General features: G+C 41.2%; 1 protein-coding gene across 22 annotated transcripts; it reads right to left on the bottom strand.

Moving 5' to 3' along the window:
• Nucleotides 1–587: 587 nt before the first annotated feature.
• Nucleotides 588–26,536, bottom strand: LOC106565350 (solute carrier family 2, facilitated glucose transporter member 11). Of its 22 annotated transcripts, none has more exons than XM_045691541.1 (20): nucleotides 25,892–26,530; nucleotides 19,732–19,830; nucleotides 19,350–19,510; nucleotides 19,121–19,245; nucleotides 18,803–18,932; nucleotides 16,672–16,820; nucleotides 16,313–16,500; nucleotides 14,626–14,736; nucleotides 14,211–14,312; nucleotides 12,334–12,406; nucleotides 12,062–12,189; nucleotides 8,963–10,894; nucleotides 7,642–7,882; nucleotides 7,271–7,358; nucleotides 3,855–3,972; nucleotides 3,523–3,641; nucleotides 2,667–3,146; nucleotides 2,269–2,430; nucleotides 1,911–2,021; nucleotides 588–1,793 (listed from the first exon to the last, which is right to left on the bottom strand). In XM_045691541.1, the coding sequence occupies exons 1-12, from the start codon at nucleotides 25,913–25,915 to the stop codon at nucleotides 10,700–10,702; spliced, it is 1,485 nt and encodes a 494-aa protein (XP_045547497.1). In that variant the 5' UTR covers nucleotides 25,916–26,530; the 3' UTR covers nucleotides 588–1,793; nucleotides 1,911–2,021; nucleotides 2,269–2,430; nucleotides 2,667–3,146; nucleotides 3,523–3,641; nucleotides 3,855–3,972; nucleotides 7,271–7,358; nucleotides 7,642–7,882; nucleotides 8,963–10,699. The 22 variants fall into 22 exon arrangements, with proteins under 22 accessions (XP_045547497.1, XP_045547491.1, XP_045547499.1 ...); XM_045691535.1 differs by having other exon boundaries at nucleotides 2,667–2,817; XM_045691543.1 differs by having other exon boundaries at nucleotides 2,667–2,817; nucleotides 3,537–3,641.
• Between the last annotated feature and the right edge of the window lie 623 nt (nucleotides 26,537–27,159).

Below are 27,159 nucleotides of genomic sequence, written 5' to 3'. Positions count from 1 at the left end.
CCCAAGTGGGTGGGCCTTTGCCCTCCCAATCCCATGCATGGCTGCGCCCCTGCCCAGTCATGTGAATTCCATACATTTGTGCCTAGTTCATTTATTTCAATTGACTGATTTCCCTATATGACCTGTAGCTCAGAAAAAATCATTGAAATTGTTGAATGTTGCGTTTAGATTTTTGTTCAGTATATATTTCTACTCACTTCCAGACAACCAATCTGCACAGACATCGGCTCCAAAGTGGTGACATTTAGGTGTTGAAAAGGAAAGACAGGCATGACATTTCTTTCCCAGCAACATTGTTTTGCTTGGCTATTTTGTTTTCAGTATCATATCATTGGAGCTCATGTCATGGTATAGATTTAGTCGGTTGACTGTCAAATGAAAATAGAGGGCCCAAATGTAGTGTCTTGTTGGATAATCAATGGTAATATACAATTTTAAATCGGCACTAAGTTATATCAAGTAGTCCTTACTTAAACACGTTATTTGACAGTTTCCCGGACACAGATTGAGCAGAGCATGCAACTGCTAGCAGAAGTTGAACTGTCCAATTGACCTGGACAGCAACAACAACAAAAAAACATTCCAGATTTGATATGAAAATACTTTTAAAAAATGTTCATTACAAGGTAATAAGTCATTGATACAGCTTTAAAAAATCAGTTCAAGATGTATAGGACTCTTGACTAGAATGTAGGAACAGCGCTATGACTGATTTAGCAACATGTTTTGGATTCATACTAATTGCTGTAAATCCACATTCAAATGAACAACTAAACAGAGTACATCTCTTAACATGTCTGTTCATACACTCTTACAAAAAAGGTGCTATCTACAACCTACAGTAAAAGGGTTCTTCAGCTGTCCCCATAGGAAAACCCTTGGAAGAACCCTTTTTGGTTCCAGGTAGAACCCTTTTGGTTCCAGGTAGAACCATTTTGGGTTCCATTTAGAAATCTTTCCAGAGAGGCTTCTACCTGGAACCAAAAGGGTGTTCCTATGGGGATAGCCGAAGAACCCATTTGGAAACCTTTTTTCTAAGAGTGTACAAGCCACTCAATACATTTCTTTAAAATGTCATTGCCATAACATAGTCAGCCTTTTTCGGTGTCTGTTCCCCTGTTCTTGTCGTTGAGTTTGTTAAAGTCCTCCATGATCTCCACCGTGCTCTTGCCTTTGGTCTCTGGGATGAAGTAGAGCATGAACGCTGAGCTGAGGATGCAGTACGCTACAAAGATCAGGAAGCAGAACTGACCTAAACCATCCTCCATGGGAACATTAATAATGTTAAAGTTAAAGGTAAAGGGTACAGACAAACAGTAGGACCTCAGAGATATGCAACTGTCAAGAATGGCAGTCTTTTTGATCACTGAAATATTTGCAACTTTGAGGTTCTGTGTGTATGTTGACTTAGAGCAGCATTTGACTACTATGTAGCTCACTCGACTCCCAATACTCAGATCTGGAATCGTACACACCACTTAGCCTACAGCTGTAGACTTGTGAAAATAAGACATACATAATACATAAGAAATTATGTACTCGCAAGGTCCTAGTCCATAAATACAGATGACAAAGTAGATGAGGGTGATGTTAACATAGGGAAACCATGAGTACAGGTTCTGTTAAGAGAGAACAAAAACAGTGTTCGCTCTCATGTTGGCTGACACAGAGAAGCCCTAAATCAGGGGTGGGCATCCTGATTGCATAACAATCAGGATGGACATGATGACTTCCATCAACAGGTAGCCATAGTCCATCACCATCTTCCTGCCCGTGCGGTCTATCAACAGAGACTGGGACACAACAAGGACAGGAGGTTAAAATGGCCACTAAAAAAAAATGGTGTGGTATTGTTCACTTACAGACAGTAATGTTATTCTCTGCTATATGACCTACGGTATGGTACTTACACAGAGAGTGATGGTGATGAGCTCTGTTGTTCCGATGCCAATGGAAAGGTAATGCATCTTGTCCTCTGCTACTCCAGCTTCACGGAAGATGTCGAAAGTGTAGAAATAAATCTATAGAACACATTTTGGGTAATTGTGGAGACGATGAGATGAAAGGAGAACGACAAAAGGTAGAGCAAGAGAGGGCTCCTATTTGCAGCTGTTTAATTCTGGAAAAGGAAGGGAATGGAACAGCTCTTCACTTCCCAGAATAACCTAATCAGGGAAAAATAAAGTATTGACATTGGATTCAGACTTGTGACTAATGGTAAATGCAGTAAAGTTGCAGTAAAGGTAGATATGATCAAAACAGACTCACTGCGTTATTACCACAAAACTGAATACCGGCACAGGGGATGACCAGAGCCCGCACCTGCCACTTGACACAGCGAGAAGTCAGCACGTCCCACATGGTCTTAACCTTCTGGCCCTGCATGCTCGCTCTCTCCTTCCCCATGTCATCCATCTACAGGTCATCCTCCTGTAGATGACAGATCCATACGCACAAATCATATTTTATACAACAGAAACATCATATACACGCCTCACCTGTACTGTACTGATATGATATATTGTATGTGAATTGTTATGGAACGTATTCTATGTTTGACTATTGTAAGGTCTAGATGATCAAGGAACATCCTTCTCCCAAATGCCAGCATAACATGTCAAAAGAAAAGTTTCACATTATGATATAGCCCTGGACTGAGTGCATACCTTTTTTTTGCAGCCCTCAGTGTCTCCCTTGTCGATGTATAGGTAGCGGGGAGCCTCAGGGAAGAACAGCAAGGTCACAAACTGGAGGATGGCAGGGAGGCCACCAAGGGCCATGAGCCAGGGCCACATGTCATCAGTACCCATCAGCTCCCTGCAGAGAGAGACTTGTTGACAAATGACTATTTCAACCATACTGTGTCTTCCTTCCATCCTAATTCTATGTTTGACACTTGAACATCAACCTCCAAAACTTGATAAAATTATCCTATTAGAATTTATTTCACATCTTTTTTTGGAGAACTTTGCCATAAATGTGTACAACATCATGCTACAAAGTGATTCCATTTCTAGTAATTTGTCAGATGAGCTGTTCAGAATCTTGTTCTTCAGCCCAGCCGGACCAGGACAGGGTAATCCAGGGCACATGATGGTGAGGTTGAGCTGGTCCGATTTGGAGTGGAGAAGGCTCAGGGCGGTCAACTGGAACATTCAGAAGGGGATTTGACTGAATGGTGTGAACCCTGTTTGTTCTCTTTCTCTAAGTAAGATAGATGGCAAGAGAGTTGGCTTCATTTTTTACAGAATGAGACTCTCACTGTGGCCGAGCTAACCTGTATGTTGCCTTCTTTGACTCTATGGATGCAATCTATGTAACTCCACTGTGATTGTGGGTTCTGAGGACGTATTAAGGTGTCATGAACATGAACTGTAGCCTGGTCAACCAGACTGAGTGACCGCTGCACTGTGAGCACAAAACTGAGGTCAGTATGCTTGACCAGGCTAGAACAACTGACCACTGAAAGGGTAAACGGACCACAGGACACGAGTCAGGTGGTTAAGTAACAACGGTACTGACAATCTGACCATGACCTTCCTGAAGCCATTGAAGATGGAGCTAGTTAGGGTCAGGAATCCTCCCAAGCTTCTTAGGTGAACTCTCGCCCAGGTACACCAGGTGCACACTCAGCCCCAGGCCTAAAACCACAGATAGTGAGAGAGAGGAGGGAGCGGTATGAGGAAAGAGATATATAGAGAAAGAGTGAAAGAAAGAGAGAGAGAGCGTGAGAGGGGAGGGAGAGGTTACAAAAACAAATAGGTAAGCTACAAAAACTAACACCACAGGCTAAGCCCATATTCTCATATATAGTAGGTTATACACAGAGGAAAAAACTACCACAACACACATACCAACATTATATCCATAGAGAAATATGTTCAACAGGATCACCTCAAAGGACTTGGCCAAGCGACGAAAGACCATGAGTACAGCGTCTATGTTGAACAGCAGGGCTTTCTTCCTGCAAAACTATACAGAAGACATCAGGAAAACCTGCCTAATATTGAGTTGCACCCCCTTTTGCCCACAGAACAGCCTCAGTTCGTCAGGGCATGGACTACACAAGGTGTCGAAAACGTTCAACAGGAACGCTAGCCCGTGTTGACTCCAATGCTTCCCGCAGTTGTGTCAAGTTGGCTGGTGGATGTTTCTTGATACACATAGAAAACTGTTGAGCATAAAAAACCCAGCATCGTTGCAGTTCTTGACACACTCAAACCGGTGCGTCTGGCACATACTACCATACTTAAATCTTTTGTCATCCCCATTTACCATCTGAGTGGCACACACACAATCCATGTCTCAATTGTCTCAAGGCTTAAAAATCCTTCTTTAACATGTCTCCTCCCCTTCATCTCCACTGATTGAAGTGGATTTAGCGCATGACATCAATAAGGGATCATAGCTTCCACCTGGATTCACCGGGTCAGTCTATGTCATTGAAATGGTTTGTACATTCAGTGTGTGTGTGTTGTTGTGAACAGTGCCTAACCGGCCGTGGGTGACAGGGAAGCTGCCACTGTCTATAGCCCGACCCATCCTCCCAGGCTGAACACAGACACGATGAAAGACCAGGTGATCATGTTGGTACAATCGTATACCTCCCCAGCCAGGTCTGGTTCACAAAGCTCTGGATGTACTACAGACACACATGGAGAATGTTGTTATCTATTTGCATTGCCCCCTCCTCTTTTACACTGCTTCTGCTCTCGGTTGTTATCATCTACGCATACCGTAAATTCCGGACTATAAGCCGCAACTTTTTTCCCACGCTTTGAACCCCGCGGCTTAAACAATGTATGGATTTTTCCCGCTTTACTTTTTTTTTTTTTTAAACACATTCTGTGACGTGCTCCGTTTTTTGGCGGCATGAAGCTTTCATTAGACCAATGAAATTGCCGAACGGGTTAAGGTCAAACAACTTTTTTGTTTACTGTTTAGATTAAATCGAGCGCTCTCAAACTTCCCATCATTCTGATTACGGTAGTCATTTTGTCACCCTCATCATGGCAAAGACACGGAGAAATGCATATGATGCAGCTTTCAAGTTGAAGGCGATTGATCTGGCTGTTGGAAAAGGAAATAGAGCTGCTGCACGGGAGCTTGGTCTTAATGAGTCGATGATAAGACGTTGGAAACAGCAGCGTGAGGAATTGACTGAGTGCAAAAAGACAACTAAAGCTTACTGCTAATTTTTTATTTTTTGTTACAAGCCGTGTTTCGTTAAAACCTATTTATTTTTGTTACAAGCCGTGTTTCGTTAAAGCCTATTTATTTTTGTTACAAGCCGTGTTTCGTTAAAGCCTGTGTAAAGTTAATTTGTTTCAATGTACCGGTAGGCACCTGCGGCTTATAGACATGTGCGGCTTATTTATGTTCAAAATAAAATAAAAAATTACATTCAGTGGGTGCGGCTTATATTCAGGTGCACTTAATAGTCCGGAAATTACGGTAGTCACTTTAATAACTCTACCTACATGTACATACTACCTCAACTAACCGATGCCCCCGCCCATTGACTCTGTACCGGTACCCCCTGTATATAGTCTCGCTATTCTTATTTTACTGCTGCTCTTAATTACTTGTTACTTTTATTTCTTATTCTTATCTGTATTTTTTTAAACTGCATTGTTGGTTAGGTGCTCGTGAGTAAGCATTTCACTGTAAGGTGTACACCTGTTGTATTCGGAGCATGTGACTAATAACATTTATTTGATTTGAGATAATAACAGAGTAGCAGCGGCGTAAAAGAGAGGGTGGGCAGTAGTCTGGGAAGCCATTTGATTAGATGTTCAGGAGTCTTATGGCTTGGGGGTAGAAGCTGTTTAGAAGCCTTTTGGACCTAGACTTGGCGCTCCGGTACTGCTTGCCGTGCGGTAGCAGAGAGAACAGTCTATGACTAGGGTGACTGGAGTCTTTGACAATTTTTAGGGCCTTCCTCTGACACCACCTGGTATAGAGGTCCTGGATGGCAGAAAGCTTGGCCCCAGTGATGTACTGGGCCGTACACACTACCCTCTGTAGTTCCTTGTGGTCGGAGACCGAGCAGTTGCCATACCAGGCAATGATGCAACCAGTCAGGATTCTCTCGATGGTGCAGCTGTAGAACCTTTTGAGGATCTGAGGACCAATGCCAAATCTTTTCAGTCTCCTGAGGGGGAATAGGTTTTGTCATGCTCTCTTCACGGCTGTCTTGGTGGTCTTTGGACCATGTTAGTTTGTTGGTGATGTGGACACCAAGGAACTTGAAGCTCTCAACCTGCTCCACTACAGCCCCATCGATGAGAATGGGGGCGTGCTCGGTCCTCCTTTTCCTGTAGTCCACAACCATCTCCTTTGTCTTGATCACATTGAGGGAGAGGTTGTTGTCCTGGCGCCACACGGCCAGGTTGGATGATCAGTTGTGCAAGTACTCAATGTAGACTATTCTAATTGAGCAAAAACGAGTAGGTCTCTGTTAGATATTAGTGTATTCATTTCCACTTAAACTAGAGGTTTAGCTGAGTAAGCAGCTGATTTATCATGTGTGTCATCCCAGTGCTTAGGAAGTGAACAGGATGAAGCTCTGTTGACTGATCAACCCATGGTTAGTAGACAAGCCTGCGTATGATGGCCATACTTCAAATAGTATCACGCATAATATGCATTGCCTATCATATACAGTGCAAACATATGCCAACAGGATTCCTGTAACCTCAACCCCACCATGTTTTTTTCACTCTGCTCACATGATATGACAATGCACAGTTGGATCTGTAATAAATTGGATTTGAGAAAAAGCTGAAATGTTGATGAACTGTTGATCACAATGCTATCCAATAGGCGGCGGCCTCTGGCTGGGAAGTGATAGACATCACCCTATTTTCCTGGGAACCTGTATATTATGTATATCTTTGTTTACTCTATCATACTTTGTATGCATCCTGCTGTTTGCAGCTTTTGGCATGCACTCAAGTTAAGCTACTTCTCGTATTCTCAGAAAAAAACTGTAGTACTATAGTCTAATTGTGACATGTGAACATAATAACAATAATAATCATGCTTTTTCTTAATTTAAAGCTAATTTGTACTCTATGTGGCTCAGGTAATACACAGTTGTCCTATACCACTGCAAAAGGATTTAGATGTGATACCTTTACAGCCTCAGCGGGCAGGGAGCTATTCATCTCAAGTCAGATAACACCTTCACTTTTATCCCTCAATGTTATTCTTCACTGTCAAGTGTCTATTCAACTCCACAGAGCTGACCATCAGACAACTTTCTTACCTCAGCTGGAGAAGCCATGATGGAAACTTACATCCCATGCTGATCCCCCGATTCCCAATACCAACGTCAACAGGCAAAGCCTCCAGCACTGCAACCAGAATATAAACAAGCATGTCTTACAGTAACTACAAATTCTAAACTTCTCAACGAAACAAATACTAATATCACAGACATTATTCAAGTTTGATTGACCACAGTCAAATGAGATGCTTAAGTTTAGTGTAAAGTTTTGACTCAACAATAGATATTTGTATGAAATTGTAATTTCAGGATGTCACTATGAGAGCACAAATTGCAGTGTGCAGTCTATTTCTGACTATTTACTGAACAATTCCATCAGCGATAGTGTAATTGATGTTCTAATGTCTTACCAGGTCGTTGAGTGCTTCTCCTATCTTTCCGGTTGAGGCTCCCTGGAGGCATGGGCCATTTATCGCCACCCTCTCCCCCCCTGTCCCCGTTACTCATCACACCGTATGGGTTGATCATTCAGCCGAATAGTGGAAGATAACCTTCACATTGGATTGGGGGGGGGGGGTCATTCCTGGTCCAAACTGGATCTCACCAGGTTCCTTCCCACCGATACTAAGTTACATCATGTTCGCTTGTGTCCTGTTTGGCATTAGGTAAAAAAAATTGTAAGGGATAAACGTTTAGGGAAGTGTCTTGATACAACAGGAATAACTTACTAATTGTTCTGTGAGACACTGTCTGAACATGTCCATCTGTAAACTGGACAGTACAGGTGTTGCCCAAAGCCCAGTTTCACATTGAGCACATTATATGGAATAAATAAAACAGTAATTTCCGACTTGGTTTGATACTGTAAGTTATGTACTGGAAAAGTATTGTGCATTATTTATAAGTTATAAACTATACAAATAAATAAATAAAGAGTTGCACACTCCATATATAAACTCCCAGTAATTTAATGGGCAAATCACCAACCCTTCACCCTGAAGAAGGCACATTTGATGCCGAAACATTGGTGATTTACCAAATAAATTCCTGGGAGTTTATATATGGACTGGGCGACTCTCTTAATTTTTTTGGTTTAGTTTATTCGCCGTTAGACAGCACCTCCAAACAAAATATTTTTTTCTGGGTGTACGCCATCTCATGTTTTTTTGTTCTACTATTGTTTTTAAGTTGCCTTTCTTTTTCCCTGTTTGTTTGTGTTGTTTTGATGACTGAGCATCACCGTACTGGTGATTGTTATTGGCAAAAAAAACTAAAAGACAATTGACCCCTAAAAAGAATAAAGAAACAGACAAAGGTATAACTGCATTTTTTTTCCGACTGAACTTCTGAACTTATTTCCTAACACATGTTGAGAATAAAACATGAATTAACATGAAATTTCATGTGCATATGACAGATAAATCTAGCAGTTGGATTTTCATAAGTATGTCTAGCGAATGCAACACCAAAGAAAATGTGGAAATATGTTTGTTTTATTATAGTATGTATTTGATGACTGCTTACTCCAAATTAGATAATTTGTCTCATTGGTATTTCAATGCATTATTTATGAAAAACCGTGGGGATGCCAATTTAATTGATGGATAAAATAACGATCTGTACTGAACGTAAACTTTCCCCCCATAATAAAGAATATGCAACGACATGGGGTCTCCCTTTACGTGTGATGTTTATCATACTGTGTAATCAGTTAGTTGATATTTTACTCACTGTTCTCTGCTGCTACTCCACGTGGCTCTACAGTACACTTATTCATGTGGTTCACATAGACAGATGCCTTGAATGGTCTTGTTTATTCGGACAAATCTTAGGTTGTCATGTTCTTGCTGTAACAAAGGTGTTGATGAAGGATGTCTATGGAATGATAGACCGCACGGGACCAAAGTTGAAAGCCTGTAGACATTTATTAACTTCGAACATTTATTTTCCAATCTAACAGAAGGATACATCATTTATTAGCACAATCTGATCTAAACAACTCAATATTACACACTATTACAAACTACAGACAGTTGGATTATTTGCCAATATGGCTTTATGAAATGATCTAGAAATACAGTAGAATACTCTCTCAACATACAGTAACTTTAGATAGCTTTGTTTTTTTGTTTTTTTTACCCTGTTACAATATCATCCACCATATCTGTATGATAACCCTATGACACATGTAACAGCAGTCGAACTTTCCCTTTGACCCGGATAGCAAAAAAATGTAACATTCCAAATTTGATTTGACGTGAATATACTTTTTTAAATGTTCATTACAAGGTAATATCTAAGTGATACAGCTTTACAAAATCCGTTGTATAGTGTGCGCATTGCTGCGCTTATAATGTGAAGAAATAGCCTAATCGTTTATCAACATTTAAAGCTAAACGTTCTCATCTGTTGCGTCAGGCTCATAGTTTAAAACAGTTTTTTTTTTTATGATAGTGGTTGTATTAATTTGGTATCTATCGTATCCCACAACTGTCCCAGACTATGTTTAGAATATTTATTTCTCGCACAGAATAGTTCAACATAAATAACTCTAAAGTAAGCATATAGGAGTAGCTGTTTCCTTGTTATACACTCAACACAGAATAGCCACGTGCACACTCCCTCAAATCCTTTGGAGAAAATATAATTTCGATTTTATTCAGCTATGTTCAATTGTATTCTTCATACTATGAAATAATATATAATAATGCCACGGAATTCTAAGCAAATCTTGTCTGCTAAATGAACTACTGTAGCCCACAGCCATTTGGCATAGCCAGATCAGGGCCTAACAAAAGGACAACTCAGAGTATGTTTTTCTGTTCTTCTGAAATAGACTACATTTTCTTCATATCATGTTTCTTTAGACCTGTCTAAAATAAATAATAGATTTATTGTGATGGTGTAGGCAATATTACATGGATTTATTATAGTTTCTTAAATGTAGATGTTCCAAAGGTCTGCATTAGGCTTGTAGGCTATGAGTGGAAGCCAGGAGATGCTAAATGTATTTATGTTCATTAACGGTCAATTACCCTGAGACCGGTAGTTATTTGCTTGACAATCATCTGCTGACAAAATTTCATGACCACCACAGCCCTATATAGGACCCCCACTAGAATGTAAGAACAGCGTTATAGCATATTTTTTGCTGTAAAGCCAAATTCAAATTAACAACTAAACAAAGTACATCTCTTAACACTTCTATGCATACACTCTTGTAAAAAAAAGTGCTATCTACATCCATAAAAGAAGAAACGGGTTCTTCGGCTGTCCCCATAGGAGAACCCTTTGAAGAACCCTTTTTGGTTCCAGGTAGAACCTTTTTGGCTTCCATGTAGAACCCTTTTCACAGAGGGTTCTACCTGGAACAAAAAGGGTGCTCCTATGGGGATAGCCGAAGAACCCTTTTGGAAACCTTTTTTCTAAGAGTGTACCAATATCGCTCAAGCCACTCAATACATTTCTTTAAAATTTCGTTGCCATAACAAAGTCAGCCTTTTCGGTGTCTGTTCCCCTGTTCTTGTAGTTGAGTTTGTTAAAGTCCTCCATGATCTCCACCGTGCTCTTGCCTTTGGTCTCTGGGAGGAAGTAGAGTACGAATGCTGCACTGAAGAGGCAGTATGCTACAAAGATCAGGAAGCAGAACTGGCCCAGTCCATCCTACATGGGGCACACAAATACCAATGTTAAACAGATACATAGATCTACAGCAGTGTTTCTTGATGGAGCCACTGATGAGCCCAAGCACACTTGATTCAACTAATCAAAAGTTTGATGATGAGTTGACAAGTGGAATCAGGAGTGTAGTGCTAGGGCAAGAGCTAAAATGTGCACCCCTTTGTGTCCCCAGGACCAGGATCTACAGTAACTCACTGACCATCTGTCAAGGGACACGTATCCCATTAGCCTGCATATGACAGAAAAAAGAAAGACTTTCAGAAACCGTCCACCACAATTCATGAGCATTTATCTTATTTATTTTATTTTCAGTAAAAAGCAGGCTTACTGCTTGCTACAGTATGTCCAGTTGTCAGGAATCTCGCTTCCTGAGTCTGTTTTCTGCCTGAGCTGACTGTTTTTTGTTTTGGAGTCTTTTGTCTGAGGTTCCTGAACGCACCTTGTCTGGTTGCCAGGCGACAAAGCTAGGCGGGAGAACTTTTGATTACCCCACCTGCATCTCATCAACCATCTGCACACCTGGTCCTGATCATCACCTCTTCATAAGCCCTGACCTGACATCCATTCCCTGCCGGATCGTTAGCAACGAACAGTATGTTGTGCCAGCGTATCAGCCTCATGTTTCCTGAGTTTGTTTTGTTATTCTGTACTTGTTGCCGGTTACTCACTCCCGTTTACTCTGTCTACAGTCATTCTCCCGGAACATTCAACTCCCTTGCCTGGCCGTCGGTGGATTCAGTGACTTCATTGGATCAACCCATTCACTCTCATCAACTCACCTCCGCTGCATTTCCGTCTCCTGGATTATTCAATTTACACATCAAGACTACCAATAAATACTCACCTTCATTTTACTCACCTTGTCCTAGTCTGCTTCTGGGTTCTGTCTTAGAGAATTGTGACACCAGTGTGTTCTAATGCTTGATTCACACTATAGGGGGTGACCTGAACCATACTATGCTTGTTTGAATGTTTTCTTTTTACACTGTCCTTTCCGGGACAGTCCGAGCAATTATGGTGGATGCGTAACCAGGCCAGCCCAGTACAGTTTGACTTGGCTCGGCTCGATTTGTTTCCATTGTGAAAAAAAGGGTATGTTCCAATCATCAAGTGTGTGTGCATGAAGACTTAGACCAGTAAGTATCTCACCACTATGAAGGGGAAGAACATCCCAATCAAGAACAGGCTTAACCAGTTGATGGAGCCACTAATGACGTAAGCGGACGGTCTCCAGGCCTGAAGGAAGATATCTGCAGGGAGGGTGCTGGCTATTCCAGCTAGGAAGAGAATTTAGTACCATGACAAATAACTCCGTCTGGGGTTAGCTCACTTAGCTAGCTACAATCACAAACCACTCAGACCACAGGTGTAGACTTGTGAAATATGACTCATGAGGGGACTATCATTTTTTGAGAACTCACAAGGTCCTAGTCCATAAACGCAGATGACAGAGAAGATGAGGGCGATGTTAGCATACGGGACCCAGTACTGGTCCTGTTGAGAGACAAATAACTGTATTGGATCTCATGCTTGGCCCTTCTTCTATGGCATGGCACCAGCAACATCAAAGCTGTGGGTTCAATTTCAGCAGGAATCACATCATATACATGTATACAGTGGCAAGAAAAAGTATGTGAACCCTTTGGAATTACCTGGATTTCTGCATAAATTGGTCATCAAATTTGATCTAATCTTCATCTAAGTCATAACAATAGACAAACATAGCGTGCTTAAACTAATAACACACAAATTATTGCATTTTTCTTGTCTATATTGAATACATCATTTAAACATTCACAGTGTAGGTTGGAAAACGTATGTGAATCCCTAGGCTAATTGGAGTCAGGAGTCAGCTAACCTGGAGTTCAATCAATGAGACGAAATCGGAGATGTTGGTTAGAGCTGCCTTGCCCTATAAAAAACACAAGATGTGAGTTTGCTATTCACAAGAAGCATTGCCTGATGTGAACCATGCCTTGAACAAAAGAGATCTCAGAAGACCTAATATTAAGAATTGTTGACTTGCATAAAGCTGGAAAGGGTTACAAAAGTATCTCTAAAAGCTTTGATGTTCATCAGTCGACGCAAAGACAAATTGTCTATAAATGGAGAAAGTTCAGCACTGTTGCTACTCTCCCTATGAGTGGCCGTCCTGCAAAGATGACTGCAGGAGCACAGCGCAGAATGTTCAATGAGGTTAAGAAGAATCCTAGAGTGTCAGCTAAAGACTTACAGAAATCTCTGGAACATGCTAATATCTCTGTTGACGAGTCTACGATACGTAAAACACTAAAAAGAATGGTGTTCAGGGGAGGACACCACGGAAGAAGCCACTGCTGTCTAAAAAAAACATTGCTGCACATCTGAAGTTTGCAAAAGTGCACCTGGATGTTCCATAGCACTACTGCCAAAATATTCTGTGGACAGATGGAACTACAGTTGAGTTGTTTGGAAGGAACACACAACACTATGTGTGGACAAAAAAGCCTCAGCACACCAACATCAAAACCTCATCCCAACTGTAAAGTATGGTGGAGGGAGCATCATGGTTTGGGGCTGCTTTGCTGCCTCAGGGCCTGGACAGCTTGCTATCATCGACGGAAAAATGAATTCCCAAGTTTATCAAGATATTTTGCAGGAGAATGTTTGGCTATCTGTCTGCCAATTGAAGCTCAACAGAAGTTGGGTGAAGCAACAGGACAATGACCCAAAACATAGAAGTAAATCAAAAACAGAATGGCTTCAACAGAAGAAAATACCCCTTCTGGAGTGGCCCAGTCAGAGTCCTGACCTCAACCCGATTGAGATGCTGCGGCATGACCTCAAGAGAGCAGTTCACACCAGACATCCCAAGAATATTGCTGAACTGAAGCAGTTTTGTATAGAGGAATGGTCCAAAATTCCTCCTGACCGTTGTGCAGGTCTGATCTACAAAAAATGTTTGGTTGAGGTTATTGCTGCCAAAGGAGGGTCAAACAGTTACTAAATTCAAGGGTTCACATACTTTTTCCACCCTACACTGTGAATGTTTACACGGTGTGTTCAATAAAGACATGAAAACGTATCATTTTCTGTGTGTTATTAGTTTAAGCAGACTGTGTTTGTCTATTGTTGTGACCTACTGTAGATGAAGATGTTATGTTATGACTAATTTATGCAGAAATCCACATACTTTTCTTGCCACTGTAAGTTGATTTGGCGTTTAAGCTTGGTGAGTAAATGTCAGCTAGGTGGCATATATTATTATAATATGAAAGAACAACCCAGAAAAGCCCTGAGGGTTTGACCTGTTAGTTACCTTGACAGACAGCATAACAATCAGGACGGACATGATGACTCCCATCAACAGGTAGCCATAGCCCATCAGCATCTTCCTGCCCGCGCGGTCTATCAACAGAGACTGGCCCACGGCACAACCCGTAATGTATTGTAAACACATTATAGAAACGAAACAATATAAATGACATAAACAAAACAATATAATTTATATTATTAACATTTGTGTGTATATCTATGGACACAACAGACTGATTGTGGGACAACAAGGCTTTGTCAAGGGAAAAGGTCAAGGGAAAGGATGTCATCCGGAAACAGATTAAGCCTAGACCTGGACATGTTCAAACAAGATTCTCAATTTGAAACACTTTTTAGGACTCGGCTCAGTTACAGACAGTGATGGTATTCTCTGCTATGACCTACGGTATGGTACTTACACTGAGAGTGATGGTGATGAGATCTGTTGTTCCGATGCCAATGGAAAGGTAATGCATCTTGTCCTCTGCTACTCCAGCTTCACGGAAGATGTCGAAAGCGTATAAATAAATCTATAGAACACATTTTGGGTCATTTTGGGTAATTGTGGAGACGATGAGATAAAAGGAGAACGACAAGAAAAGGTAGAGCAAGAAGGGGGCTTAGCTGGAAAATTGGAACAGTTCTTAAGTTTGATTAAGAATGCAGAATGACATTATCAGTCAATTATAACGCATTTACATTAAATGTACACTACCGTTCAAAAGTTTGGGCTCAATTAGAAATGTCCTTGTCTTTGAAAGAAAAGCAATTTTTTTTGTCCATTAAAATAACATCAAATTGATCAGAAATACAGCGTAGACATCGTTAATGTTGTAAATTACTATTGTAGCTGGAAACAGCTGATTTTTAATGGAATATCTACATAGCAACCATCACTCCTGTGTTCCAATGGCACGTTGTGTTAGCTAATCCAAGTTAATCATTTTAAAAGGCTAATTGATAATTAGAAAACCCTTTTGCAATTATGTTAGCACAGCTGAAAACTGACACCAGTCTAAAGATCAACAGTGAAGAGGCGACTCCGGGATGCTGGCCTTCTAAGCAGAGTTGCAAAGAAAAAGCCATATCTCAGACTGGCCAATAAAAAGAAAAGATTAAGATGGGCAAAAGAACACAGACACTGGACAAAGGAACACTGCCTAGAAGGCCAGCATCTCGGAATCACCTCAAGTTAACTGTTGACGTTGAGACTGGTGTTTTGCGGGTAATATTTAATGAAGCTGCCAGTTGAGGACTTGTGAGGCGTCTTGTTTTTCAAACTAGACACTCTAATGCACTTGTCCTCTTGCTCAGTTGTGCAACTGGGCCTCCCACTCCTCTTCCTATTCTTGTTAGAGACAGTTTGGGCTGTTCAGTGAAGGAAGTAGTACACAGTGTTGTACCAGAGCTTCAGTTTCTTGGCAATTTCTCGCAAGGAATAGCCTTAATTTCTCAGAACAAGAATAGACTGACGAGTTTCAGAAGAAAGTTATTTGTTTCTGGCCATTTTGAGCCTGTAATCGAACCTACAAATGCTGATGCTCCAGATACTCAACTAGTCTAAAGAAGGACAGTTTTATTGCTTCTTAGTAAGCACAACAGTTTCAGCTGTGCTAACATAATTGCAAAAGGATTTTCTAATGACCAATTAGCCTTTTCAAATTATAAACTTGGATTAGCTAACACAACATGCCATTGGAACACAGGAGTGATGGTTGCTGATAATGGGCCTCTGTACGCCTATGTAGATATTCCATAAAAAATCAGCCGTTTCCAGCTACAATAGTCATTTACAACATTAACAATGTCTACACTGTATTTCTGAACAATTTGATGTTATTTTAATGGACAAAAAATGTGCTTTCTTTCGAAAACAAGGAGTTTTCTAAGTGACCCCAAACTTTTGAATGGTAGTGTATAATTGCCATGAACGTAGATCAATATTTTGCCCTTTTGGACCGAGCTGAATTGTATTGCGCTGGCCTGGTTACACATCCACGTTGCTGCTGGAACCGTGCTGGAGAGAACAATGTGAAAAGAAAATATCTGAGCCAGCATAGAATGGTTTCGGTCTGTATAATAGTTTGAAAGGGGTATTGGCCACACCGCGTTAAACCCACAGAACTGAACGCCGGCACAGGGGATGACCAGAACCAACAGCTGCCACCTGACACAGCGAGAAGTCAGCACATCCCAAATGGTCTTAACATTCTGGCCCTGCATGCTCGCTCTCTCCTTCCCCATTTCATCCATCTCCATCTGCACGTCATCCTCCTGCCACAGCCAGTGCAGGGCTATTAAACAAACACACACACACAAAGATCAATAATTTGTTGATCAATCAAAGCAATAGAAAACGTACTCTCTCTGATTGCCAATTAAATTATAAATACAACAAGAACATGACAAGCCCTCCCCCCTCCCTGTGATGTGTTTGACTGTAATGTAATGTTATAGACGCATACCTTTTTTGCAGCCCTCAGTGTCTCCCTTGTCAATGTATAGGTAGCGGGGAGCCTCAGGGAAGAACAGCAAGGTCACAAACTGGAGGATGGCAGGGAGGCCACCAAGGGCCATGAGCCAGGGCCACATGTCATCGGTACCCATCAGCTCCCTGCAGAGAGAGTGAGAAAGAGAGAGTGAGACAGAGAGAATGAGTGAGACAGAGAGAGAGAGTGAGTGAGTGAGTGAGTGAGTGAGTGAGTGGTGAGTGAGTGAGTGAGTGTGTGTGTGTGTGAGTGAGTGAGACAGAGTGAGTGAGTGAGTGAGTGAGTGAGTGAGTGAGTGAGTGAGTGAGTGAGTGAGTGAGTGAGTGAGTGAGTGAGTGAGTGAGTGAGTGAGTGAGTCAGAGTGAGTGAGTGAGTGAGTGAGTGAGTGAGTGAGTGAGTGAGTGAGTGAGTGAGTGTGTGTGTGTATATGTGTGTGAGTGAGTGATTGAGTGAGAGACTTGACCCATTCCAATATACTGAATCTCTGCCTACTACAGTTTGATTCCGATACTTACATCTTTTGATATTTGAACTTTCTAGCTTGACAAAGTTCTGCAACTAAATTGGAAATATATTATTGGTGTTTCACACAATTGTTTTGTTAAAACATTATTTGTCATTGAGAGCTTTGTCATTAGAGTAATCAGAATCTTGTATTTCAGTTTGGCAAGGACCAGTAACGGTGCGTTGGTAAAATCTCTGGGGAAGCTAAGGGGGGAAAAAGACATAATACAACCTATGTGTTGTGATAATTGCATTGTTTGCTCTATAACCTACACGTCTTGCCACAGTGATATGCAGTATAGGCTTAAGGCCGAGACAATAAGAAGACACAGTGGCAGAATAAATTAAACCACACCTTTGTTTCATCACAAAACCAGAGAGCAAGCTCTGTCCGGTGAAGTCCACAAATCATATAGTGGAGGCAAACAGTTACATGACCTACAGCATGGTCAAGCAAGTTAATGTTACCGACATTTTCTGACTACTGAACAACTATTGATTTAGAACCACAGAGTGGCAAGTCACAAAGAAAACAGGAGCTGCCTCCACTATTCCAGCACCATTTCAACATCATCAAATTATCTATGCTTAGTCTAGTACAGTGACAACTAAAGATTCCCAAAACTATTTAGTCCAATCAACATAAGCTAAATATCACGTGGCAGTCCATGCTACTGATTTCTGTGTGTGTGTGTGTGTGTGTGTGTGTGTGTGTGTGTGTGTGTGTGTGTGTGTGTGTGTGTGTGTGTGTGTGTGTGTGTGTGTGTGTGTGTGTGTGTGTGTGTGTGTAAGTAGAAAAGACATGTTGACTCACCCTACTTGTAGAGAAACGCCAATGCCATCCTCCTCTCTTTCATGTTGACGAAACTGTCATACAGTACACTATTTTAGTTTTTGTTGTCCTAGGCTACCTGGTTAAAATGCTTGCTCGCTAGCCTAACTTCCTTTCATTGGCAACGCTTAGCCAGCTATTTAACATTAGCCTACTACATCTAGCTACATATTAAACTTCAATCCTCTCGGACCAGAGGCACAATGTATGAATTTGTGGTTGGATCAGAATTGCCGTTATAGTCATTGGCCAGTACTTAGGATAAAAAAAAACGACAAGTCCAAATCCCTATCTCCATCCATGACTAATTTATGAAAGGGACAATTTAATGCTGGCTAGCTAGGCACTGGAGGATAGAAGATGCAACAAGTAATAATTATTTTCTGTCAATGACGTTTGACTTGATGTAATGTGATTGGTGTGAAGCCAAATCCAAACTGGCTTCCCTTCATACTTTTTTTTGGTGTTCCAGGACCATTCACAGATGAGCGAACTCAGTTTAGCTGAACGCTACTATTGTTTAAAAATATCAAGGGAGGCCAAATGCTCGCAGGCTTCTCTTGCATTCAATGCTACGAGTGGCAACAGTATCATACTCTTTTTGACCATTATTTTATGTTTTTTTCTTGTTCAATTTTTTGGTGAAGACTGGCTTCCCCTGGCATCATGAATACATGCCAATGGCCAGGACAGGGTCACGTGAGAGTGAGAAGATTCGATCTAAAGTGGAGAAGACTCAGGACGGTCAACTATAACATTGATGGTACTGACTTGATTCCAACAATCTGACCCATGACCTTCCCCAGGTTATTGAAGATGGTGATGGTGATGGTCAGGAATCCTCTCAGCTTCTTGGGTGAACTCTCGCCCAGATACATCAGGTGTATGTTCCACCCCAGGCCTGAGAGAGAAAAAGAGCGAGAGAGAGAAAGGAGAGAGAGACAACGAGAGTAAGAGAGAAAGAGAGAGTGACAGAGGAGGGAGAGGCCAGGTAGAAAGGCACAAGAGATGGTTCAAACACTAGTACCACAGGCTGCCCCGACATTCTCACAATAAAGTACACACACACAAGACAAAACAGACACATACCAGCATTATATCCATAGAGAAATCTGCCCAGCAGGATCATCTCAAAGGACTTGGCCATGGGACTGAAGACCATCAGTACAGCGGCTACGAGGGCCACTATGTTGTTGAACAGCAAGGCTTTCTTCCTGCAAATCCAGACAGAAGAGACATCAGGAGTATCCTCATTAGCTAGTATAAAAACAACACTTCCTGGGGTACACTGGTGTGTGTATCGTGTACAGTGCCTGACCTGCCGTAGGTGACAGAGAGGCTGCCACTGTGTATAGCCCCGACCCATCCTCCCAGGCTGAACACAGACACTATGAAAGACCATATGAGCATGTTGGTTGAATCGCTTACTGGAACCTCATACCTCCCCAGCCAGGTCTGGTTCACAAATCTCTGGATATGCTACAGACACACAAAGAGGGAGAGACACGGGTTTACTACAATGAGATTTGGCTCAAAGAATAATATGTTTATTCCTTATGGCAATGGCATGGCCAGATGTTGTGATCCATATGTTATTACTCATATTATGCATTGTGTACATTAACTTTGATCCCTTAGCTCCTCACAGCAAATACTGAACACTGCAGAGCTCAGAGCTGGCCGTCAGTGTTCTTTCTTACCTCAGCTGGAGAAGCCATGATGGAAACTTGCATCCCCAATTGAAATGATCCCCCAATTCCCAATACCAACGTCAACAGGTAAAGCCTCCAGTACCGCACCTAGAGTACAAAATGTCTTCACCAGTGATTGACCTTAATGGTTGCCATATTACCTGGGGCAAGTGAACTGGGCTGTTTTCTTTTTCTGAAAACAACAAAACTGCAAAGAATTCCAGTAAGCCTAAAATCCCCATTGTTGAAGTAAATGACGGACAATTTATGGCATTTATGGCCGGCGGGCAAGTTGAGCCTGTTCTGTGGTTTCCCAAATAGGCAAGTGATTTATCACAACTGAATTCCAGTAGCCTAACATTGGGGCTACACTGGGTATGGAAAGCCAAAAGGTTGAAATTGTCTCACCCTGAAAACGCATTGGATTGGTATCTATTACAAGCGGTGTTGTCGCTTGGTATTACACTACACACGTGTTGTGAATGTCCAGTGTGCATTTACAGATGATGTTAATGGTTGATATGTTGTTCAATTGCTTTTTTTCAAGTGTCAAATGTCATTTTTACATGTGATCTTTTCACATGTCCAGTGTGCATTTACAGGTGAATAGACCACCTGTCTTCTGTACATCAAACAGCTTTTCAAACAAATATTCCCCTGTTTAAATGTACCCCCCCCCCGCCCTCAGAACAGCCTCAATTCATTGGGGCACGGACTCTACAAGATGTCGAAAGTGTTCCACAGGGATGCTGGCCCATGCTGACTCCAATGCTTCCCACAGTGTCAAGTTGGCTGGATGTCCTTTGGGCGGTGGACCTTTCTTGGTACACACTGTTGAGCGTGAAAAAACCCAACAACATTGCAGTTCTTGACACAAACCAGTGCGCCTGGCATCTACTACCATACCCCGTTCAAAGGCATTTCAGTCTTTTGTCTTGCCCATTCACCCTATGAATGCCACACATTCACAATCCATGTCTTAGTTGTCAAAAACAAACATTTCAACCCTTCTTTAACCTGTCTCCTACCCTTCATCTACACTGATTGAAGTGGATTTAACAAGTGACATCAATAAGGGATCATAGCGTTCACCTGAATTCACCTGGTCAGTCTCTGTCATGGAAAGAACAGGTGTTCTTAATGTTTTGTACACTAAGTGTGCATTTAAAGCTGCAATATGTAACTTTTTGGGAAACCCGACCAAATTCACATAGAAATATGAGGTATAGATCTGTCATTGTCATTGAAAGCATGTCTAAGAAGCGGTAGATCGGTTCTATGTGCACTATTTTTATGCTTCCTATTCTTTAGTATCTTTTTGTGTCTTTTACTTTCGGTTTTGTACACCAGCTTGAAACAGCTGAAAATACATATTTCACAGCATTTAGATCGTACAATGACTCTCTACTTGCCTATTTTGTAAAATAAACTGAAATTAGGCGAACTATTAGAATTTTAGCAACCAGAAAACGCAGGAGCTATTTCTGCATAGTGCATGTTTAAGGTATTGTATTTAACATTAAAGGAATAGTCCACTGGAATTATAAAATGACACATTGGTTTCTTTACCTTGTAAGCAATCTATGGACAAGGTATGACAGCAATCCATGCTTTGGTTTAGTTTCCCTGGCACTGTTTCCAAATGCTAACGTTTTAGCATTGGTGGCACAAATCCCATTTAAGTCTTGGTGTAGATATTAGCATTTTTCGTGCATGATGTCCAAATCATCCGAAACGATCTAAAATTGATTGTGAAGCACCATGGTCTAAAATTGAGTGTAAAGCTGACAAAGTCACTTATAGATGATTATAAACTGGGTGGTTCGAGCACTGAATACTGATTGGCTGACAGTTATGGTATATCAGACCGTATACCACGGGTATGACAAAGCATTTATTTTTACTGCTCTAATTAGGTTGGCAACCAGTTTATAATAGCAATAATGCACCTCTGGGCTTTTTGGTATATAGACAATATACCACGGCTAAGGGCTGTATCCAGGCACTCCGCTTTGCGTCGCGCAACGAACAGCCCTTAGCCGTGGTATATTGACCATATACCACACCTCCTCGTGCCTTATTGCTTAATTAGAACATAATGCAAAAAATGCTAATATCGATACCATGACTTCTCCTAACTTGCTGAGATTTCTTTCCTGTCCTTTCCTAGCTCTCTTTCTGCCCTGTCCTTTCCTATCCTCCATTCCTAACTTCCTTTCCTAGCGCCATTTCTGCTAGTCCTTTCCTAGCTCTCTTTCTTTATTTTGTTCCTTTTTTAGGTCTCTTTCCTTCTTTCTTTTTTCTAGCTCCCTTTCTTCCTTTACGTTCCCAGCTTCCATTCCAGCTCCCTTTCCTCCTTCCCTTTCCTAGCTTCCTTTCCTTATCTCATTTCCTCTCATAACTCTTTTCCTTTCCTTGCTCCCTTTTCTTCCCTAGCTTTTCCCTTTTCTTCCTTTCCTGGTTTCCTTTCCGTCCTCCTATCATTTCTGAGCTTCCTTTGCACCGTTTCTAGCTCACTTTCCTCCTTTCCTGGGAAAAGGATCTAGGAAATGAGGAAAGGAAATTAGGAAAGGGAGCTAGGACAGGATAGGAGGAAAGGGAGTTAGGAAAGGATAGGATGGGAGGAAAGGAAGGAACGAGAGCAAGGAAAGGAAGCTAGGAAATGAGGAAAAGAAAGGGGGCTAGGAAAAGGAGGAAAGGAAAGGAAGCTAGGGAAGGAAAATTAGTTAGGAAAGGATAGCAGGAAACAGAGCTAGCAAAGCAAAGGAAAGGAGGAAAGGATCAAAGAAAGGGAGCTAGGAAATGTGGAAAACAAACTAGGAAATGGGGCTTATAAAGGAAGCTTAGAATGGTTAGGAGGAAAGGAAAGGAGGAAGGAAAGGAAAGGAAATTAGGAAACTGAGGTAGGAAAGAGAGCTAGGAAAGGAGAAGAGGAAAGGATATAGGAAAGGAAATAAGGAAAGTGAGCTAGGAAAGGAGGAAATTAAGATAGAAAAGGATGAAAAAGAGCTAGGAAAGGATGGGAGGAAAGGGCGATAGGAAAGGAGGAAACGAAGCTAGAAGACAAAGAAAGGGAGCAAGTCAAGGAAGCTCAGAAAGGTTAGAAAGAAAAGGAGGAAAGGAGCTAGGAAACAAAAGGACCCAAAAGAGCTAGGAAAGGAAAGGAGGAAATGAAGGTAGGAAAGTAAAGGAGAAAAGGGGTCTAGGAAAGGATGGACAGAAAGGGAGCTATGAAAGGAAAGGAGGAAAGGGAGTAGGGATCTTTAGACTGCTAACTACTCACATGATTTTTTTTAGAGTGCTGGGATACTCAAATGGAAAAAACATATTTGCGGATTTATCTACAGTATATGCCAACAGGTCGCAACAAAGCAAAATGTATCATAACCATTACAGATAACAAATCCTCCTTGCTAAATTGCCCCATATATATTCAGTCAATAAAAAAGCAAGTGGCGTTTAAAATGAATTCATTGAAACCATAATGTCAATATTATATCGCAGAACACCAGTAACCTCAGCAGTGGCGCTTACTTGTAGAAGCTTATGTGTCACGTCCTGGCCAGTATAAGGGTTAATTGTCATTGTAGTTTGGTCAGGACGTGGCAGAGGGTATTCGTTTTATGTGGTTCGGGGTGGTGTGTTTGTTGAAGGGGCATTTGATTTAAAAATTCCGGGGTTTTTGGGCACTGTTTGATTTTCATGTATTCTATGTTTAGTCTAGTGTGTCTGTTTCTATGTTTGGTTAATTGGGGTTGGGACTCTCAGTTGAAGGCAGGTGTTGTCTATTTGCCTTTGATTGAGAGTCCCATATATTAGGGTGTGTTTGTCATTTGTGGGAGATTGTTCTGTGTTTAGCCTTGTGCCTTACCAGACTGTTTTGTTGATCGTTCGTTCTTTTGTTAATTTGGTGTTCATTTTGAATTTATTAAAACGTCAAGATGAGCATACACATACCTGCTGCGTTTTGGTCTCATCACTACAACTGTGACATTATGGCTGTGCAATAGCATAGCCTTGCTCTGTTCATTTAGAAGACAAGACACTCTTATTACCGGAGCCCTTGTCACAGTCAAGACACATCTAATTTACAGTAAGAAAAACACGATAATAGACTAAAATATTTTTCCAAATTAAAAATGTAATAATGTTTACATATGGTCCATCCTATTCAACTACTGCTGTGTATATATATACACTATTCTGTCCTACGTATTCTTCAGATACGCTACATATTCTATCCACATAATGTTTATACATCCATATATATACATATATTCTATATTTCTTAATTGCATTATTTTACTTTTAGATTCATGTGTATTGTTAGATATTACTGCACTGTTGGAGCTAGGAAGAAGCATTTTGCGACACCCGCAATAATCTGCTAAATATGTGTATGCGAACTATAACATTTGATTTGAATTCAGCATTGAACACTGCATGGAGATGAATTACGGCCACGACATCCGTTTGGCGAGTAGGCATATGCTTAATGATCCTGATGAAAATACACTCTTTGTCTTTATCAAAACTAATGTTTTTGCATATTTTCAGTGTGAACCTATTTACGTTTAGGGGGGTTATAGCCTAGGCTAACCCATTCTAAAAGGCACCAGCAGTTCGCAGAGGAGCTTAAATGGAAAATACACTCAAAGCAATTATTCCAAAACTGCAGCTCGTTGTTGGAACACATATTTTCCTACTTCAATCAACCAGTCCATTTTTAATTTGTGATGAGACTGTCGTCATTTGGCAAGGAATGTAGCTTGTGTATCCCATTAGTTAGATGGGATACATCGAACTGATGTTTTTATAGGCATTTCTGTAGTCCTAACGGGAGCTTGTGTGCATACAGCATGTGTTTGTAGGGAGCAGTCAGAATGCAATTGAGTGAATGGGACGGGGGAAAAAGGAATTTAGGGAGAAGAACGGTGTGATGCTTGGCTTGGTTTTATTTTTGTTGCGTCTGCAAATGTGCATGTATAAATGGAACAGTAGATTCAAAGCAAATTAACGTTATCTTCAAGACAAAATTTCACTTGTCCGTTCAAGCAGCCACAAAGCACATTCCACCAAATAGTTTTACAGTATTAAACAAAATCTCTGGTTAAAGATCGATCTTTGACGTCCGTTTACTCGATTACTCATGCCCATCCCTAAAAGAGAGCTAGAAAACGAGGAAAAGGATAGGAAGAAAGGAAATAACAACATTTGTTAAAGAAAATTAGGAAAGGAAAGGAGGAAAGAGAGCTAGGAAAGGAAAGGACATTTATCTTCATGTACAGAAGACAGGCGATCTATTCACCTGTAAATACTCACTGGACAGGTGTAAAGATCAAGTATCAGAATACATGACAGGCGTTTACAACAAGAGTAATTGAAACAGGCGATATTGTCACCTAGAAATGCAAAAAATGAAGTGAAAAATAATAATAACAAGCGTTAATATGGCCTGATTTAAGAGCCAAACTTTTCCTGTGACACTACACAAGTTTTCAACTCGTGTAGAGGAATAACAGGCGACCACATTGCTTGTAATTGACACCAATACACTTGTTTTGGACGGTATAATAGCAAAAGCCTGTTTTTGTGGTGAGACGATTTAAACCTTTTGGCTTTAAAAGTCTGCTTTTAAAACATAACTTTTGGTCTGGGCGAGCAGAATGTGTCGACATCTTGAAAATACATTTATAACCAGAACAGGCCAGTAAAACAGATTTGTTTCTGCTTGCTCCCTGTTGTTTACTTAAGTGACCAACAGGTTCTGACAATGTTGTGTGAAAATAAAATTTTCGGGGCAAGAGAGAAGTGACCAACAAAATACTGCTGACTTGTCTGATGGACAAGTGCCTTTCAGACCTTAATGTCATTCCCTGTTCACTCCAAACTGTACCTCATAACTCATTGAAACAAAGGGCATCATTAGGGTATACAGTACACAGACATGATTCATGTTTGAGATTACTGTCAACAGTGAAATTGGATACATAGGCCTACGTTGTTTGTAACATTGACATAGGCTAAGTGCCACATAACAAAAAGATTAGTAATTTCAACGTGTGCCTCATCAGTTAATCAAATGTATTTATAAAGCTCTTTTAACATCAGCAGTTGTCACAAGTGCCTCATGATCAGTTAGTTTGTGAGTGATGTTCTGTGCTCCTACCAGGTCCTTGAGTGCTTCTCTCATCTCTCTGTTTGAGGCTCACTGGATGCTGACTGGAACAGGAGAACAGACGGTCATTTATCCCCACGACCAACAGACCCTGTCCCTGAAATAGTTACTATTTACGCCAACTGGGTTGATCATTGAGCCTTATAGTGGAGAGGAGGTAAGATGGGAGAAGGAGGTTGGAGGTAAGGTGGAAAGGAGAGAGAGGCAGAGAGATAGAGGGAGAGAGAGTGAGTGTAAGATAGAGTGACAGAGGAGGGAGAAGGCAGGCTGAACGGTGTTGTACCTGGGAGCTGTTTGTAGGTATTGCATTTGATAACTGTTTAGTATGGCAACGCAAATCTTTTTGCTGTTTTGAACTTGTATATGTATGTGTTTTTATATTGCTCCATAGGATATCATTTTTGTTGGCATGGGTATACATTCGTTTACAAAAACCTTTGGGACAACAACGTAGTCAGTGATTAAGGAACTATCGGCACTTGGTCTGATGGATGGTATATTCTCCTGCCAAAATAAAGATATGCAACTTCCTGTTAGTGTTGTGAAGTAGCAGACATGGGTCTCAATTGTGTAATAAGTTAGTTGATATCTAACTCAGTGTCTCTGCTGGTCCTTCTATACTTATTTTCCAAACGTACAGTGCCTTCGGGAAGCATTCAGACCCCTTGGCTTTTTCCTAATTTTGTTAGGTTACAGGCTTATTTGAAAAATTATTACATCGTTTTCCCCCCTCAATCTACATACAATACCCCATAATGACAAAGAAAAAACAGTTTTTTAGACATTTTTGGTAATTTATTAAAAACAAAAAATGGAAATATCACATTTAGATAAGTATTCAGACCCTTTACTCAGTACATTGTTGAAGCACCTTTGGCAGCAATTACAGCCTCAAGTCGTATTGGGTATGACGCTACAAGCTTGGCACACTTGTATTTGGGGAGTTTCTCCCATTTTTCTCTGCAGATCCTCTCAAGCTCTGTCAGGCTGGATGGGGAGCGTTGCTGCACAGCTATTTTCAGGTCTCACCAGAGATATTCAATCTGGTCTGGGCTTTGGCTGGCCACTCAAGGACATTCAGAGACCTGACATGAAGCCACTTCTGCATTGTATTGGCTGTGTGCTTAGGGTCTCCTAGTCCCTGCCGCTGAAAAACACCCCCAAAGCATGATGCTGCCACCACCATGCTTCACCGTAGGGACGGTGCCAGGTTTCTTCCAGATGTGATGCTTGGCATTCAGGCCAAAGAGTTGAATCTT

This window comes from Salmo salar, chromosome ssa12 (genome assembly GCF_905237065.1).
Source record: "Salmo salar chromosome ssa12, Ssal_v3.1, whole genome shotgun sequence".
Classification (NCBI taxonomy): Eukaryota; Metazoa; Chordata; class Actinopteri; order Salmoniformes; family Salmonidae; genus Salmo; species Salmo salar.
This window is presented reverse-complemented; position numbering and strand designations above follow the sequence as displayed.